Here is a 12,693-nt window from a genome sequence, read left to right as displayed (position 1 = left end):
ATTGCAGCTGAAAGAATTTAAACACCACATTTATTCCAGAAGTTTGTATTTGGGCCTTAAGCATTTTGTAAAATAAAGTTTAAAGACAGCATATGAGTACCACTATAATGCACATATGAAATGAAAGTTTCTATTAGACCCTAAATTAACATGAACTTATTTTTGCAGTCAACAAAATAGTGGCCTGGTGCTGATTTTATTAGATAAGTTGGTTACAGCATTTGCATTATCATCTTGAGTCTACCTAGTTGTAGCTGAAATTCAAAATGCACATTAAAGTAAAACTACATCACAACTCAATGCCATTAAATTTTCTTGGCGTCTGCATTGGAATTCTAGTGGGTCTTCATTTTGGACTTCTTCCTTCTTATGGCATCAGTCTGGCTTAATATCCTTTATTTTAGAACATAGGACATAAAGCTGACTGTAACACAGCATACCATATTTGTTAAACCCTAATAAAATTTAAAGGGAAAAATGGTAGCATTAGCCCTGTGGAACAGAACTCCGATTATCCAATAACACTGGCCCAATATCTGTCCAGCAGAACCTTCATGAAATAGTCTAAGGTGCACAGCCCTTCACTGATTATAGGCAAGTGTTACAGCAGCCTAGCCATAAGGGGAAAGAATTACATCATAGTACAAAATACAGTATAAAAGCGTTATTTAACATTCCACACTTAGGATTACTGATGCCTTCAAACAATTGTTTTGATGTTAAGCCACTTAAACAAATACATCACTAAGGTAAACAATATAAACATACCAAAACCCTGTATGGTTAAATACAATTTTCATGGTACAAAACCAAAGCTTGGAGATGTTTGTACAGATTGCTTTTTACACAATGTCTAAGTTGCCAAATTATTTACAACATTAAAGAAGAAATACATTTCTGATGCAGAGTAAAATTATCTGAAATGATTAATATAAAACCTCAATCTCTATCTACGTGAGGCACTCCTGAAGCAAGTGGCATTAGCCATGAGGTCCTTTGGTACAAGGCCCATTGCTTGAAGAACCACAGTAGCTGCTGTGGCTTTAGCATGCTTCTTATTAGGGCTGGCAAAGCTGGGCTGGTAAGCGCTTCCATTTATCAATACCTATTCAAGAAAAACATACAATTGGGCTGGTAAGGGCTTCCATTTCTCAATACCTATTCAAGAAAAACATACAATAAGAACAGCATCAAACTTTAATATCTATAAGCTTTGTATTTTTCACTAATATCTAGGAGATTATAAAATGCAAAACCCATACCTTAACACCCTGTCAAATTAATCTCAAGCCAGCACTTGGAAAGGGGGACTGAAAATTTAAACCTTGTTTCTTATCTTTAAATGCCAAATTTAAACAGCTGTTCAGTAGCTGATCACTCATATCCACTTCCTCCCTTTTTAAAAACTTTTTTATGAAACTCATCTTTTAAGCAATAATGTCAGAATGACATACTTTCAGAGGCCTCAACCCAGCTAACATCAAGGAATTAAAGACCTACAATCCAAGTGCTGACCCCACCCAAATTCTGACCATCACCAACAAAGGATAACTTCCCCCACCCCCTTTCCCATCTAAGCCAATTTAGTCACAGCTACAAAAAAGCTGATAAATTAAAGAGATACCCCTAGTTATTTTAGAGTCTTAGAATTGTATGCTTACCCTAAAGAGAAAGTGTTTGCGGTGATCAGGGCCACTATCATGAACCAAGAGAAATTCAGGTGGTTGCCACCTTCTTTTATTACAAATCTCCATCAATGCAGATACTGGATGTTTACCTAAGACCCAAAAGTTAACTGATCAGAAACTAATTTCACCAATTTTAATGAATAAATTATGAAAGTTTAATGAAAACAGAAAAAAATTAAAAGCAACGTACTCTCACCTGACAGATCCTTCATCGCAGCAGAGAAGTTTCCAGATCTTTTTTGTGCTCTCTCCCCCACAGCAACAAGACCTGAACAAGACATGAAACTACCATAAATCTCAAGTATTTATTTGTGGCAGACATTTTTGCATTAAAACAAATCTACAATAGGGTTGTCAAGTAATTTAAGCCACATGCCAAGTTACCTTAATATAATGATTAATATCAATCTTACAACGTTTTCCCAGTTAAATCTGACATTTCCGAGGTGCCTCATCTATATGATCCTTCTACTAATCTACTCATATTAGAGAGTATACTAAAGTATGCCACCAAAAAAATCTGAGAATACCAGCTAAATTTCTAATTTTTAAAAAATCAACATTTGTTAAAACTATTTAAATAATAGTTTTCAAGACAAGAACTAAATTATTAGCTTTACTAATTAAAATCCTACCCTATACATAAAAAGTGCTGTTAACACCAAAACTTAACCATTTCCTCATCTGTCAAATAGGGAGATGAGAAGAGCATAGTGCATTGCTTACTCTTAAAACTGTGAACTGTAGAGATTGGGTATTAATCAACACCAATAGCGGCTGCTTCTCACCCAGAGCTCCCTATAACTGATGAAACCTCAGGGATGATTTTTTAAAGTGTTTAATTCCAAAGAAGTAAGCATTTACAAATATCTGGGAACTTTAAAACACTGATATTAGTTATGTATTTTTGGAAAAGAAAGAAACAAGAGAAGGTGAAAAATAACATTCTTGGAAATATCCACAGACCCTTCCCTCAATACATACATATTGATCATCTTCACCAAGCAATGTGTAATCAAAAAGAGTCACAAGCCATTTTAAAAGATTGTTTAGCCCAAACACCTAATTTTATCAGAGATGAGGAAACTAAGACCCAGAAAAATTAAGTATACTTATGCAAAAATCACAAGTAAGCAGAAGAGCTAGGATTCAAACTTAACATCCTTCACACTGAATCTACACATATCTTTTTTTCTCCTGGCTTCCTTCCCAAACAGCCAAACACTGCTAACGCAACCACTTTAGGACAATGACAACTTATCACATAATCCTTAGGAGTTTTCAAAAATCCCTTCCCTAATATGATTTTTCTAGTTCCCTACAAACCCAAATCAACTAAAATCCCAAGGATTTTTGCTTCCAATGAAATACACATGGACATGAAAATTTTATTTCTATGCCAAATAATAGGCTTTTTCTAATTCACCAACATCATCCAGATGGGTTCATTAGTTGTATAACTTTAGTCAAGTCATTTTAAATTGACCTTCCTTGCCTGTAAAAACTTGGAGGACTTAGGTAGGGTGAAGTTAACTAGATTATTTGTAAATTCCCTTCCATAATACTGTTCAAAATCAATGTGTATGTGAATGATCCAGTGCAAAATGTTAACTGTGTAATTTTGAAGACTGTGATTCTATGACATTACACTTAATTCTGAGAATAATTACTATACTAAACTTCATATTCAAGTTAAAGAGAAATAGCAAGGATTCAATAAATATGAGCTCATTACAGATTAGAGTAATTTTAATGTTCATCAAGTCTGTCTCATAGAGTTAGTGGTCACCCCAAGTTACTGATACATTTACTGAAAGTAGGTAATTAGATACAAAATGTAGCCTAATTTTCTCCCAGCTTTAACTAAATAGGTAAGTCACATTTCCTAAAGTGTACTCCAATATTTTATCATAATATGGAAGTGACTCTGGGTTCCTAAATCAGCACACTTGGTACGTTCTACCTAAGACTAATGAATTCATAAACTGCTGAAGGAATCAAACCAACACAGTACAGTTGAAAAGGCTCTGGTTTTGAAGCCACTCCCTTCTGTATGTGTGCCAACTGAGGTACATTACTTAACCACTTTGTCCTCAGTTTCCTCATATGTATAATGAGAGGGTTGGTCTTTAATGTTTATCCCTATTCCCTTCATATTATTTTGAATCTAAGACCTAGATGTCTGTAAGATATAGATTTCTTTCATAGACATTTTAATTTTAAATTAATTCAGAAGACTTGGAAAAAGTTGCAGCTAAAAGAAAAGAAAGCTCACCCATTTTCCACAAAGAGGGAAACAAAGCTGGCAGAATCAGTTCCCTGGTACACACAAGGGGATTAAGATTTAATTTAATGGGACATCAGATCAGTCATGTCACTGCACTGCTCACAATGAGCGTAAGCAAGGAAACTATCATAAAGACAGTTGTAAGCTTATGGACCGACATGTGGGAAAGGATGAAGCAAAGAAATTCTGTGAGGAACCTGACAAGATATTCTAAATCAAGTCTTTGTATTGAGTATCAATTGATACTCGATAACTTCAACGTGAAGGATGGCACAGATAAGCACAGCAATAAAAAAAAAAAAACAACTACTACAGACTGGAATTAAGAAATGAAAGTTGGCTTGAATATTTTCTTTAGAAAGAGTGAGAAGACAGCATGGTAAGCATAGAACAAAATCACACACACAAAATGAGATGTCTACAGCTGAACAGGAAACAACTGGTGACAGGTAAGTCATTTCAGAATCTTTTGTCTGTGTCATTAACTTCAAAGAAAAGGTCAAAATTAACACCAGCTTAGAACAATAAAAATGAACAGACATTATATACAATTACAATTCTAATATGAAATGAGTATGGGTAAAGATACTCATTATCTCCACTTCTTGGAGAAATTTAACAGATAGCAGAAAACCACAATAAGGATGTGAAGAGCCCAGAAACTACATTAGCCAATAAAGACTTGAACTCTTTGCCAAGCAGAGACTTGGAAATCAAGGACAACAACAACTTAGAACATAAGCTCAAATGCAGAACATTTTAGAAAACAGCGATAGAAGACTACAAGTAACATCATGAAAAGATGATGAAGCAAGATGCCTCATGAAAATCTGGCTTCCATCAAATATATACCAAGGAAATTTATGCTGCAGGTCACAATTTTAAAGACATTCAGGAACAAGTTTCTAAGATACCTCAAAGGAGGAAACAAAAACCAAGAGAATATGAAAGATCCTGGCTCATATTACCTTAAAAGTGTGACTTACTAGTAACCAATAGGCCTACTTCATCAAAACATTTATCCATGTAAACAGGGCAGCTGAAACGAAAAGGGGCCAGCGTGGTTTTTTGATGATGGTTTTCTAGATTAGAGCAAATATTCAGTCACCCAACTGACTAAAAGGGACAAAGAATACATGATCCCACTGTGTTTATAGTTTGTTAATTTTAAAAATCAATGTGATTCACTAAAGCAAAATCAAGGAATCTCCCATGCATACTTTTAAGTTCATACAAAAAACACTGACAACTACAAAGATAATTTTGTGCAACAAGCATCAATCACAAGGCAGTCCGATGAGTTACTCAAATCATCTCCATCTTTTCATAGGCCCTGCAGATGGATGATGGCAGAATTACCAGGACAATGAATTGGAGGACAATGTGCATGCACTGGCACTTTCAATGGTCCCAAGGAGCTCCCTGCTACAAAAGACCATCTTCTTAAGGGGAATATACCCTCAGTGACTGTATAGCTAATTCTATATTCATTGTGAACAAAGAGTGGAAAGATGTATGCTGGGATACAGAAAGGCAGCAGCAACATATTAACAAGAATGACTTGCTCCGACAAAGTGATATAAGTCATGAAAGACAAATCTGACTGGAAAAGGTGGACCAGTCAGACAGTGAAAAACAACAGATGGACAATTCAAAAGTTTCATTGCTATTCATGAAATATCAAAAATAAAACTAAACAAAACAAAACAAAATATTCAGAGAAGGTCTACTATTGGCTGAAAAGAGCCTCTACAAAAAATAAATTGTAATGATCTGGACCAGTGAAGGAATATCCACAGAGAGCTAATGAAATAAGGATAATTTAGCTGAAAGTAAATTTTAATTTAAAAATTTTTATCCAGTCTGATTATTAAGGCACCACTGTACTTGTTCTCCCCTTTCTGTAGCTTATAGGCAACTATTCTGATGATGCTGAATTCAATAGAATGTTGCTATGGTGATATTTCCCCACTAGGTAGTATCGGTTCATCAAAGATAGTCTTTCTAATCTCTAGCCCCAACCCAAGGAAAAAGTAACCATTGTTATTCACCCCAAACCACTTTTAACAAAGCAGGAAATCAGGAAAACAGTGCAATAATAAAATGACAATTCTGAAGGAATCATGATGTAGTATGGCAGAGTTTTGGAGCATTAAACACAATTTTGTAAGAAAATAAGGGCAGTGAAAGAAAAGAATTTACGGTGAAGGAGAGAAAAAGAAAAAATGAAATTATTATTATTAAAGCTTGGAAACAAAAGAGTAAAACTGAGTATGCCCTAATCACTCAGAATACGATAACCATGTTGCTTTTAAACAAATAACTATGACCTAAAAATCGAAACATCATGTATAGTCTTGTTATGTTTATTCATAATGCTGATGCCTTATACTCAAGAAATACAAACTCATTTTGTAATAAACAAACAAATAAATAAATTTCAGAACTGCCGACAAAGCTGATGTAGTCAAACTACGGTTATAAAGAAAATGTCCCCCAAATTCTGGAAAGGTACTTATAAAACTGAAAATGTGGTAACTATTTCCAAACATCTATACAAATTTGAAAAACCAGGTTCAAATGTTACCATACTTTAAAAGAGAATAATACTATAAATTAAAAAATATAAAGTAATGAACTATAATAAATCATATAAAGCTTCAAAAAAGTCAAAGAATTACCTTTTCGGTCTGTCTTAAAGTCAACTAGAATAGGTTCTTTATTTCCTTCTTTGTTTTTTCCTAATCCCTCTCCTTCTCTCCAGCCCATTTTTCTCATCAGAACGGCTCCCATTCCACCAGTTACAGGGGCTGCTCTTAAGAATTGATCCTATCCAAAGAAAGAGAGGTAAAATGTCCCAATTCTAAAGTTAGAATCTGATTATGAACTCACAGGCAACTTTCTAAAATTATCTCACTTTACTTCTAGATGTTATATAGAATAAAGCAATAAATGAATATTTCCATGATTTACCCATACTGGAGTTTCTATGTTCTAATTTTTTAAAGTATTAAATAGTAGGGTTTTTTGGAAAGATGATTACGATGATTTAAACTAAAATGGCAATTTAAAACAAGGCCCATATGTCCAAAAAAATTAGAACATTCCTTTTTTCATCCACTATTTACGTTCACTGGTATCTCTTCTTAGCTTGCAAAATAAAAAAAAGGCAGTGTTAAAATATTTGACAATATTAACTTTCCCAGGTGTACCTAGTTAATGAACAAAAAAACTCAGAAAACATTTAGAAATAAAGTTCAGACAAACGTTGAATCATATTTTTGTCCAAAATTCTTCCAAATTCTACCACAGAACAAGTATAAAGGTTTTACTTAAGACAATCCAAATCAATATTAAAATTATTCTTACATGTTTACATGTCTATCAATAGTAATGACAATCACAGACACACTGTAAGTATACCAAACTGAATTCTTTTAAAACCTGAGGTTAAAAGACTTTAAAAAACTTCCTTAAATGTTTACATACCTAGGCCTCGGTGGCCGCAGTGTTGTGAATAGTAGGGCTGGCACTGACCGGGGCAAGAAGGCAGCTACAAGCATTTGGCCCTGAAACAAGTTTCCATATAGAGGGGTGAAAGTTCACAGGTTATTCTGTGAACTATCATCTCTCCTGTATCCAACCCACTGAACCATAATTTCCATCAAAGCAGCAAACTGCTTAATGTCTTAAAATACACAATACACTGGCATTTTCAACACAGTCAGGTATTTTCATACAGTAAGAAATTTATTAAAGGGCATCTAGATATACCCAAAATGAAGATACAAGAGTTGACTTCTACTGAAGCAATTGTTTCAAATGCATAATGTGCTTTGGTTTCCTTCTCTCTTTTTAAAAACTTGACTTTTAACTGATCTAGCAAGTTTGTTATTAAGAATTATTAACTTATCAAAACAGGAAATGACAATATACAGTTACAATTACCATAAAATTTACACTTCCTGTTGTTGCTAAGTTAATACTAAAAAATGGCCCCAAACTACACTGAAGCTGTGCGATCTTGTTTCCCTCAGCTATTTAGCTACTGGGGGAACATATGCCAAAAAGTCACAATTGGACATTAAGTTTATCAATGTGCTCTGATGGAAGGAGGTAGCTGTGGAGATTAAAAAAAAATATATACATATATATATATATATATATATATATATATATAGCCCTGGTTCAGTTCCTCAGGCTCATAAAATGATAGATTTAGAGCTAGAAAATTCCTCAAGTGGTGCAGGCCATGCGGAGTGTGTGTACGAAAAGAAAAATTAGTTAATGCTGATATATTAAACTGCCTTGATGCTACCTTTTTTTTTTTAAACTTACTTCCAAGGTTCATCCTCCCCTCTTTTCTACCAATGTCTCCCTAAAGAAGGCACTGTACAGAGTATAGTGCACTGCACAATTCAAAAGCAAACCCCAGAGCAACCTAGGCTTCCAATTCTTCTTCTGAATTCTTTACCATGTTTTATTTCCTCTAAGTAGTTGACAACGTGGCTAATTCATCTCACGATTTCATATTACAGAAATTTCAAAATTCCCAAACTAGTTTTGGAAAATATACCAACGAATACAACACCACATTTACTTATGAACAAAGCAATTTTTTTCTAATGCCTCCTTTTTCTCTAGCAAAGAAAGATATGTAAGATATAAATATCTTAAATCAAATTTCTACAATTGGGTAAATGGAAAATGGAAATATTCATTAAGATATTAACATTTAAGACTTTTATAGCAAGAAGAAAAAACATAAAAGGCTATCACAAATCCCTATAGTAATCAATTAAAGATTAGTTTTTACGGTATAATATGAATAAGCAAAATGTATGGGTCCTTTTAATAATTAATCATCAAATGCAACTCAAAATTAATGAACATAGAATATTTTCTGTCATGGAAGATGCTGCACTTTCAAAATTAGTTTGCATCATCACAACAGTTCCCTTCCTTGATGTGGGTATGGCCTTTTAATATGGAAAATGTTCCTTTTCAGTTCATTGAGCTACAAAACTTATTTTAATAAAACAAATATAAAATTTTACTGATGAAAAAACATTATTACGGCTTTTGTCTATGACAACAAAATTTTAAATGGGATAGTCTAGGTAGAATTTCTCATACTAGGATATAAATTTTAGATGTTTTATATAAAGGACATTTTAAATACCTACAAGCAACCTATTACACTGAAGATAAAAATGGAAAAAATTTTGGAGGGAGAATTTGAAGAAGCCAACTACTGCATCAACATAGTACCAGGCTTTTAAAAGTTATTACTCTTAGAAATATACTCTATTCCATGATCAGTCCACCACTTCATTACCAAAATCAAAATGGAAATCTTCCAAGTGAAAGTTCCTCAGATATTTTTATACAACAATGTTCAGAGCTGTGGGATCATAATATACCCTAAAGGTCCAATAAGTGTATCCCCTAATTCTAACTTCCTAAAAAGAAGCATTCAATCTTCAAAGATAAAGCATAGTAAGAAAACTTTACAGAAATAGATTAAGTAGACAAATTTTGAGAAGAAAAAAAGAATGCCATTTTTCAAATGCTATAAGAAAGTAGTTTTTATCCTATTATCATGATTTAAAATGTATCTAAATACAATGCTATGTGCTTTAAAAACTTCAAATAATGTCAGTTTCTAATCCAAACTCTTCAAGAAGTGCCTCCAGAGAATTAAATACACAGTAATTCCACTAAAGAGTCACACAGGACGTTAATCTGGCCAGTTACTCACTGTATACATTGTCATGCAGCTATTTTCAAAAATAGCAAGCAAAGAACATCCAAAGTTCAATACAGGCTCTGTGAAAATGATATTCTATAAAACCTAGTATTTCAGAGGTGAACAATCAAGTTATTTATTAGGTACACGTGCCTGGAGCAACTAGCAAATAACATCAATACCTTCAAATTTAGCACCTTAGCTTGGTATATATGTACTATATCTCATTATGCCTCACAACCCTGTGAGGTAGGTAATAAATGTTATTGTCTCCATTTGGAGATTCTGGAGTGCCAAGAAGTTACTTGCCCAAGATCACACAAGGAGTCAGAGGTAGAGCCGGACATAGAACCCTTCCCAGGCCTTTAGACCACGCTGCCTCCCAGTTTCAGCACTGGTATGATGCCAATACTCCTGAAACAAATTCCCATCACCCTCCCACCAAGCCAATTTCCTCCATCATCACGCCGAAAAATTCATTTCTTCAGGAAGCCCTTCCTTAACCACCTAAGGCTCCCCCAACAATGAGGTAGCTGTAGGTGGAGTCCGCAGATTTTATTGCAGAAATCTGAAAACAGATGCACCTATGTCTTCGCCGCACGAGTCGTCCATCCACTCCCTTTGTTTTTAGGGTCTTAAATATCCTGTTGTTCTCCTGAGATCAGTGGTTCTCAATCTGAGGTCTGTGGACCACCAGTGGCCATGAGGGCCTGATTGGTGGTCCATAGCATTCCCCATTCCAACCCTTCACCCCCAATTCCCACCCCATCACCACTGCCAATCCCACCACTGCCAATCTCCAGCCATCCTCCCCCAACCCTCCAGTCCCATGGCAAAACTGCCACATGCAATTGTTCTAGAGCTGGGAATCTCCCCACTACTTCTGCCTAAAACCAACTAAGAACCAATGGGAAACAGGAGAGGGGCTGGAGGTCATAAAAGGGGTGAGGAACTGGGGCTGAGGGATTCTGTGGGAGGGTGCAGGCACTAGGGTAGGGGCAGGGAATTCAGGGAAAAAACAGTGGATGGAAAACAGGAAGTGGTAGAGGGATCCTAGGGGTAGTGATCCACCAAAGATAAACCTTTCACGCGTCCCATGATGAGGAAAAATTTGAGAACCACCGCTTTAAGTTATTAGATTAGTAGCCCAACAGGAACTGTGGAATATTCTTTACAGCACCTGGCACACAGTTAGCACTCAAAAAATGGTTAACAAAAATACCACCACCAAAAGCAACAACAACAATAAATTTTAAAATGACCTAAGGATATAAACTGGGTGGATCATGAGCCAGTTTTAAACATTTGCCATTTTTCCACGGATCAGGTCCATCTTCAATGTCCATCCTAGAGTATATATACATAGCAAATTTACTTATGAATTTCAGTTAGAACCAGACAATAGGTTTCTCACTCATGCACTTTAAAATTTTTTAAATGTTTCAGGATTCTATTTGGATGCATGTGTCTATCTGCATAATGAGTACCTTTTTTATCCAGGCTTGAGCACCAGTATTTGCCAATTGTTCTTGTGTCAGAACTTGTACTCCTGTACTTCCTGTGAACTGGCCTGGTATTGAGTTTAGTTGAGCCCAGGCATCAATCTAAAGAAAGCAAGTAATCACATCTGAATAAATTATGATGAATAAATTCCATTATTAAAAACAATCTCATTTACCTTGTTAAAATATATGTTCAGTTTGAGATAGAAATTACAAACAATGAATTTTTAAACAATGACATCATCAATTGGATTATGATCATAGATTTAGAGCTGCAAAGGATCACGGAGGTCAATCTAGTCCAATCCCTTTATTTTACAGATAAGGAAATTAAAGTCCAAAAGGGGTCCAAAGTCACACAGTAGCTTCAAACCCATGCCAGAGTTTCACAGATTTAGAGCTGAAAGGGACTTCAAAGGCCACAAAATCCAATTCCTTCATTTTACAGATTAGGAAACTGAGGTGCAAGAAACCTAATCGACTTGCCCAAGATCACACAGATAATAACACTAAGAAGCAGGTTACGAACCCAGGTCTTCCGTCCATGTCCAGTGTTCTTTCTCCTGAATTATGCTATTTCCCTAAATGTCTGTGTTTTTTAAATTACTAAAAGTTTAAAGCACCACTTTGTATAAATTTTACTGTTTTTAGAAAATGAAGAAAAGTGAATGATCTCCAATTTTTACCAGATTTATAAACAAAGTTTCTCCAAAAATAAAACAACAAAAACAACTTGAAACCATTCTTGCTATTTTGGCATGGGATAAGAAGAATTTAAAGGAAAAAATACAAAGCAAGCTTTCTTACTCCCCAAGAAATGTTTGAAACTGAAAAAACAAAACAGATGATGCCCAGCTAACTTATTTTGAAACAAGATCTCTCCCTCCTCTTGCATCTATCACCTAAAGGTATTTTAAAACATTAATTTATCTATTTTTAAAAATAAGCACCTTGAACCTCATCAATCTGAAAAAAAAAAAAAATAGAAATGAAGATAAAAAACCAAAGATAGCTAATGTTTAAAATATGGTTATAAATTTAACTAAGTTTCATTCCTAATATTTCGCTAAATAACAAAGTAAAAAATTTTTTTAAAAAAAGGGAAAATTTGGGCTCTAAAAATTTCTGCCCCCAAATGCAAACATCAGATTAAGTATGACTTGCTTACAAAGAGATTTACACACTCACACCCTAATCAAGTCTCTTCTCTCCAAATGCTGAACAGGTACTTGTTCCATAGTAATATTTTTATCTAAGTCTTCAATTAAAAGGCAAACTGAACCACTAAAGTAATCAATCAGGATAATTAGATTCAAAAACTGTTTCACCTAAAATAGCTAGTTTATTTAAATGAATTATTCCTTTCAATTTTCTGGATAACCAAGTTACTCTATTTCAAACTTTATATCCTAAATCTGAAATGGGTTAAAAACATATGTCCGCTACGATTAGAAATTTGAATTACAT

At 34.5% G+C, this 12,693-nt stretch overlaps 1 protein-coding gene across 1 annotated transcript in view; it reads right to left on the bottom strand.

Annotated features, from left to right (window-relative positions):
* Nucleotides 1-29: 29 nt before the first annotated feature.
* The window catches only part of SON (SON DNA binding protein), a 34,795-nt gene continuing 22,131 nt past the window's right edge, over nucleotides 30-12,693 (bottom strand). Inside the window, 5 exon segments of the mRNA XM_027875568.1 lie at nucleotides 30-1,105; nucleotides 1,662-1,777; nucleotides 1,885-1,956; nucleotides 6,657-6,804; nucleotides 11,212-11,328. Coding sequence (XP_027731369.1) covers nucleotides 947-1,105; nucleotides 1,662-1,777; nucleotides 1,885-1,956; nucleotides 6,657-6,804; nucleotides 11,212-11,328 — 612 coding nt within the window. The 3' untranslated portion in view covers nucleotides 30-946.

The sequence above is a fragment of the Vombatus ursinus genome, unplaced genomic scaffold (genome assembly GCF_900497805.2).
Source record: "Vombatus ursinus unplaced genomic scaffold, bare-nosed wombat genome assembly UNPS02014809.1, whole genome shotgun sequence".
Lineage (NCBI taxonomy): Eukaryota > Metazoa > Chordata > Mammalia > Diprotodontia > Vombatidae > Vombatus > Vombatus ursinus.
Note: the sequence above shows the minus strand (reverse complement) of the source record. Positions and strands in the feature narration are given on the sequence as shown.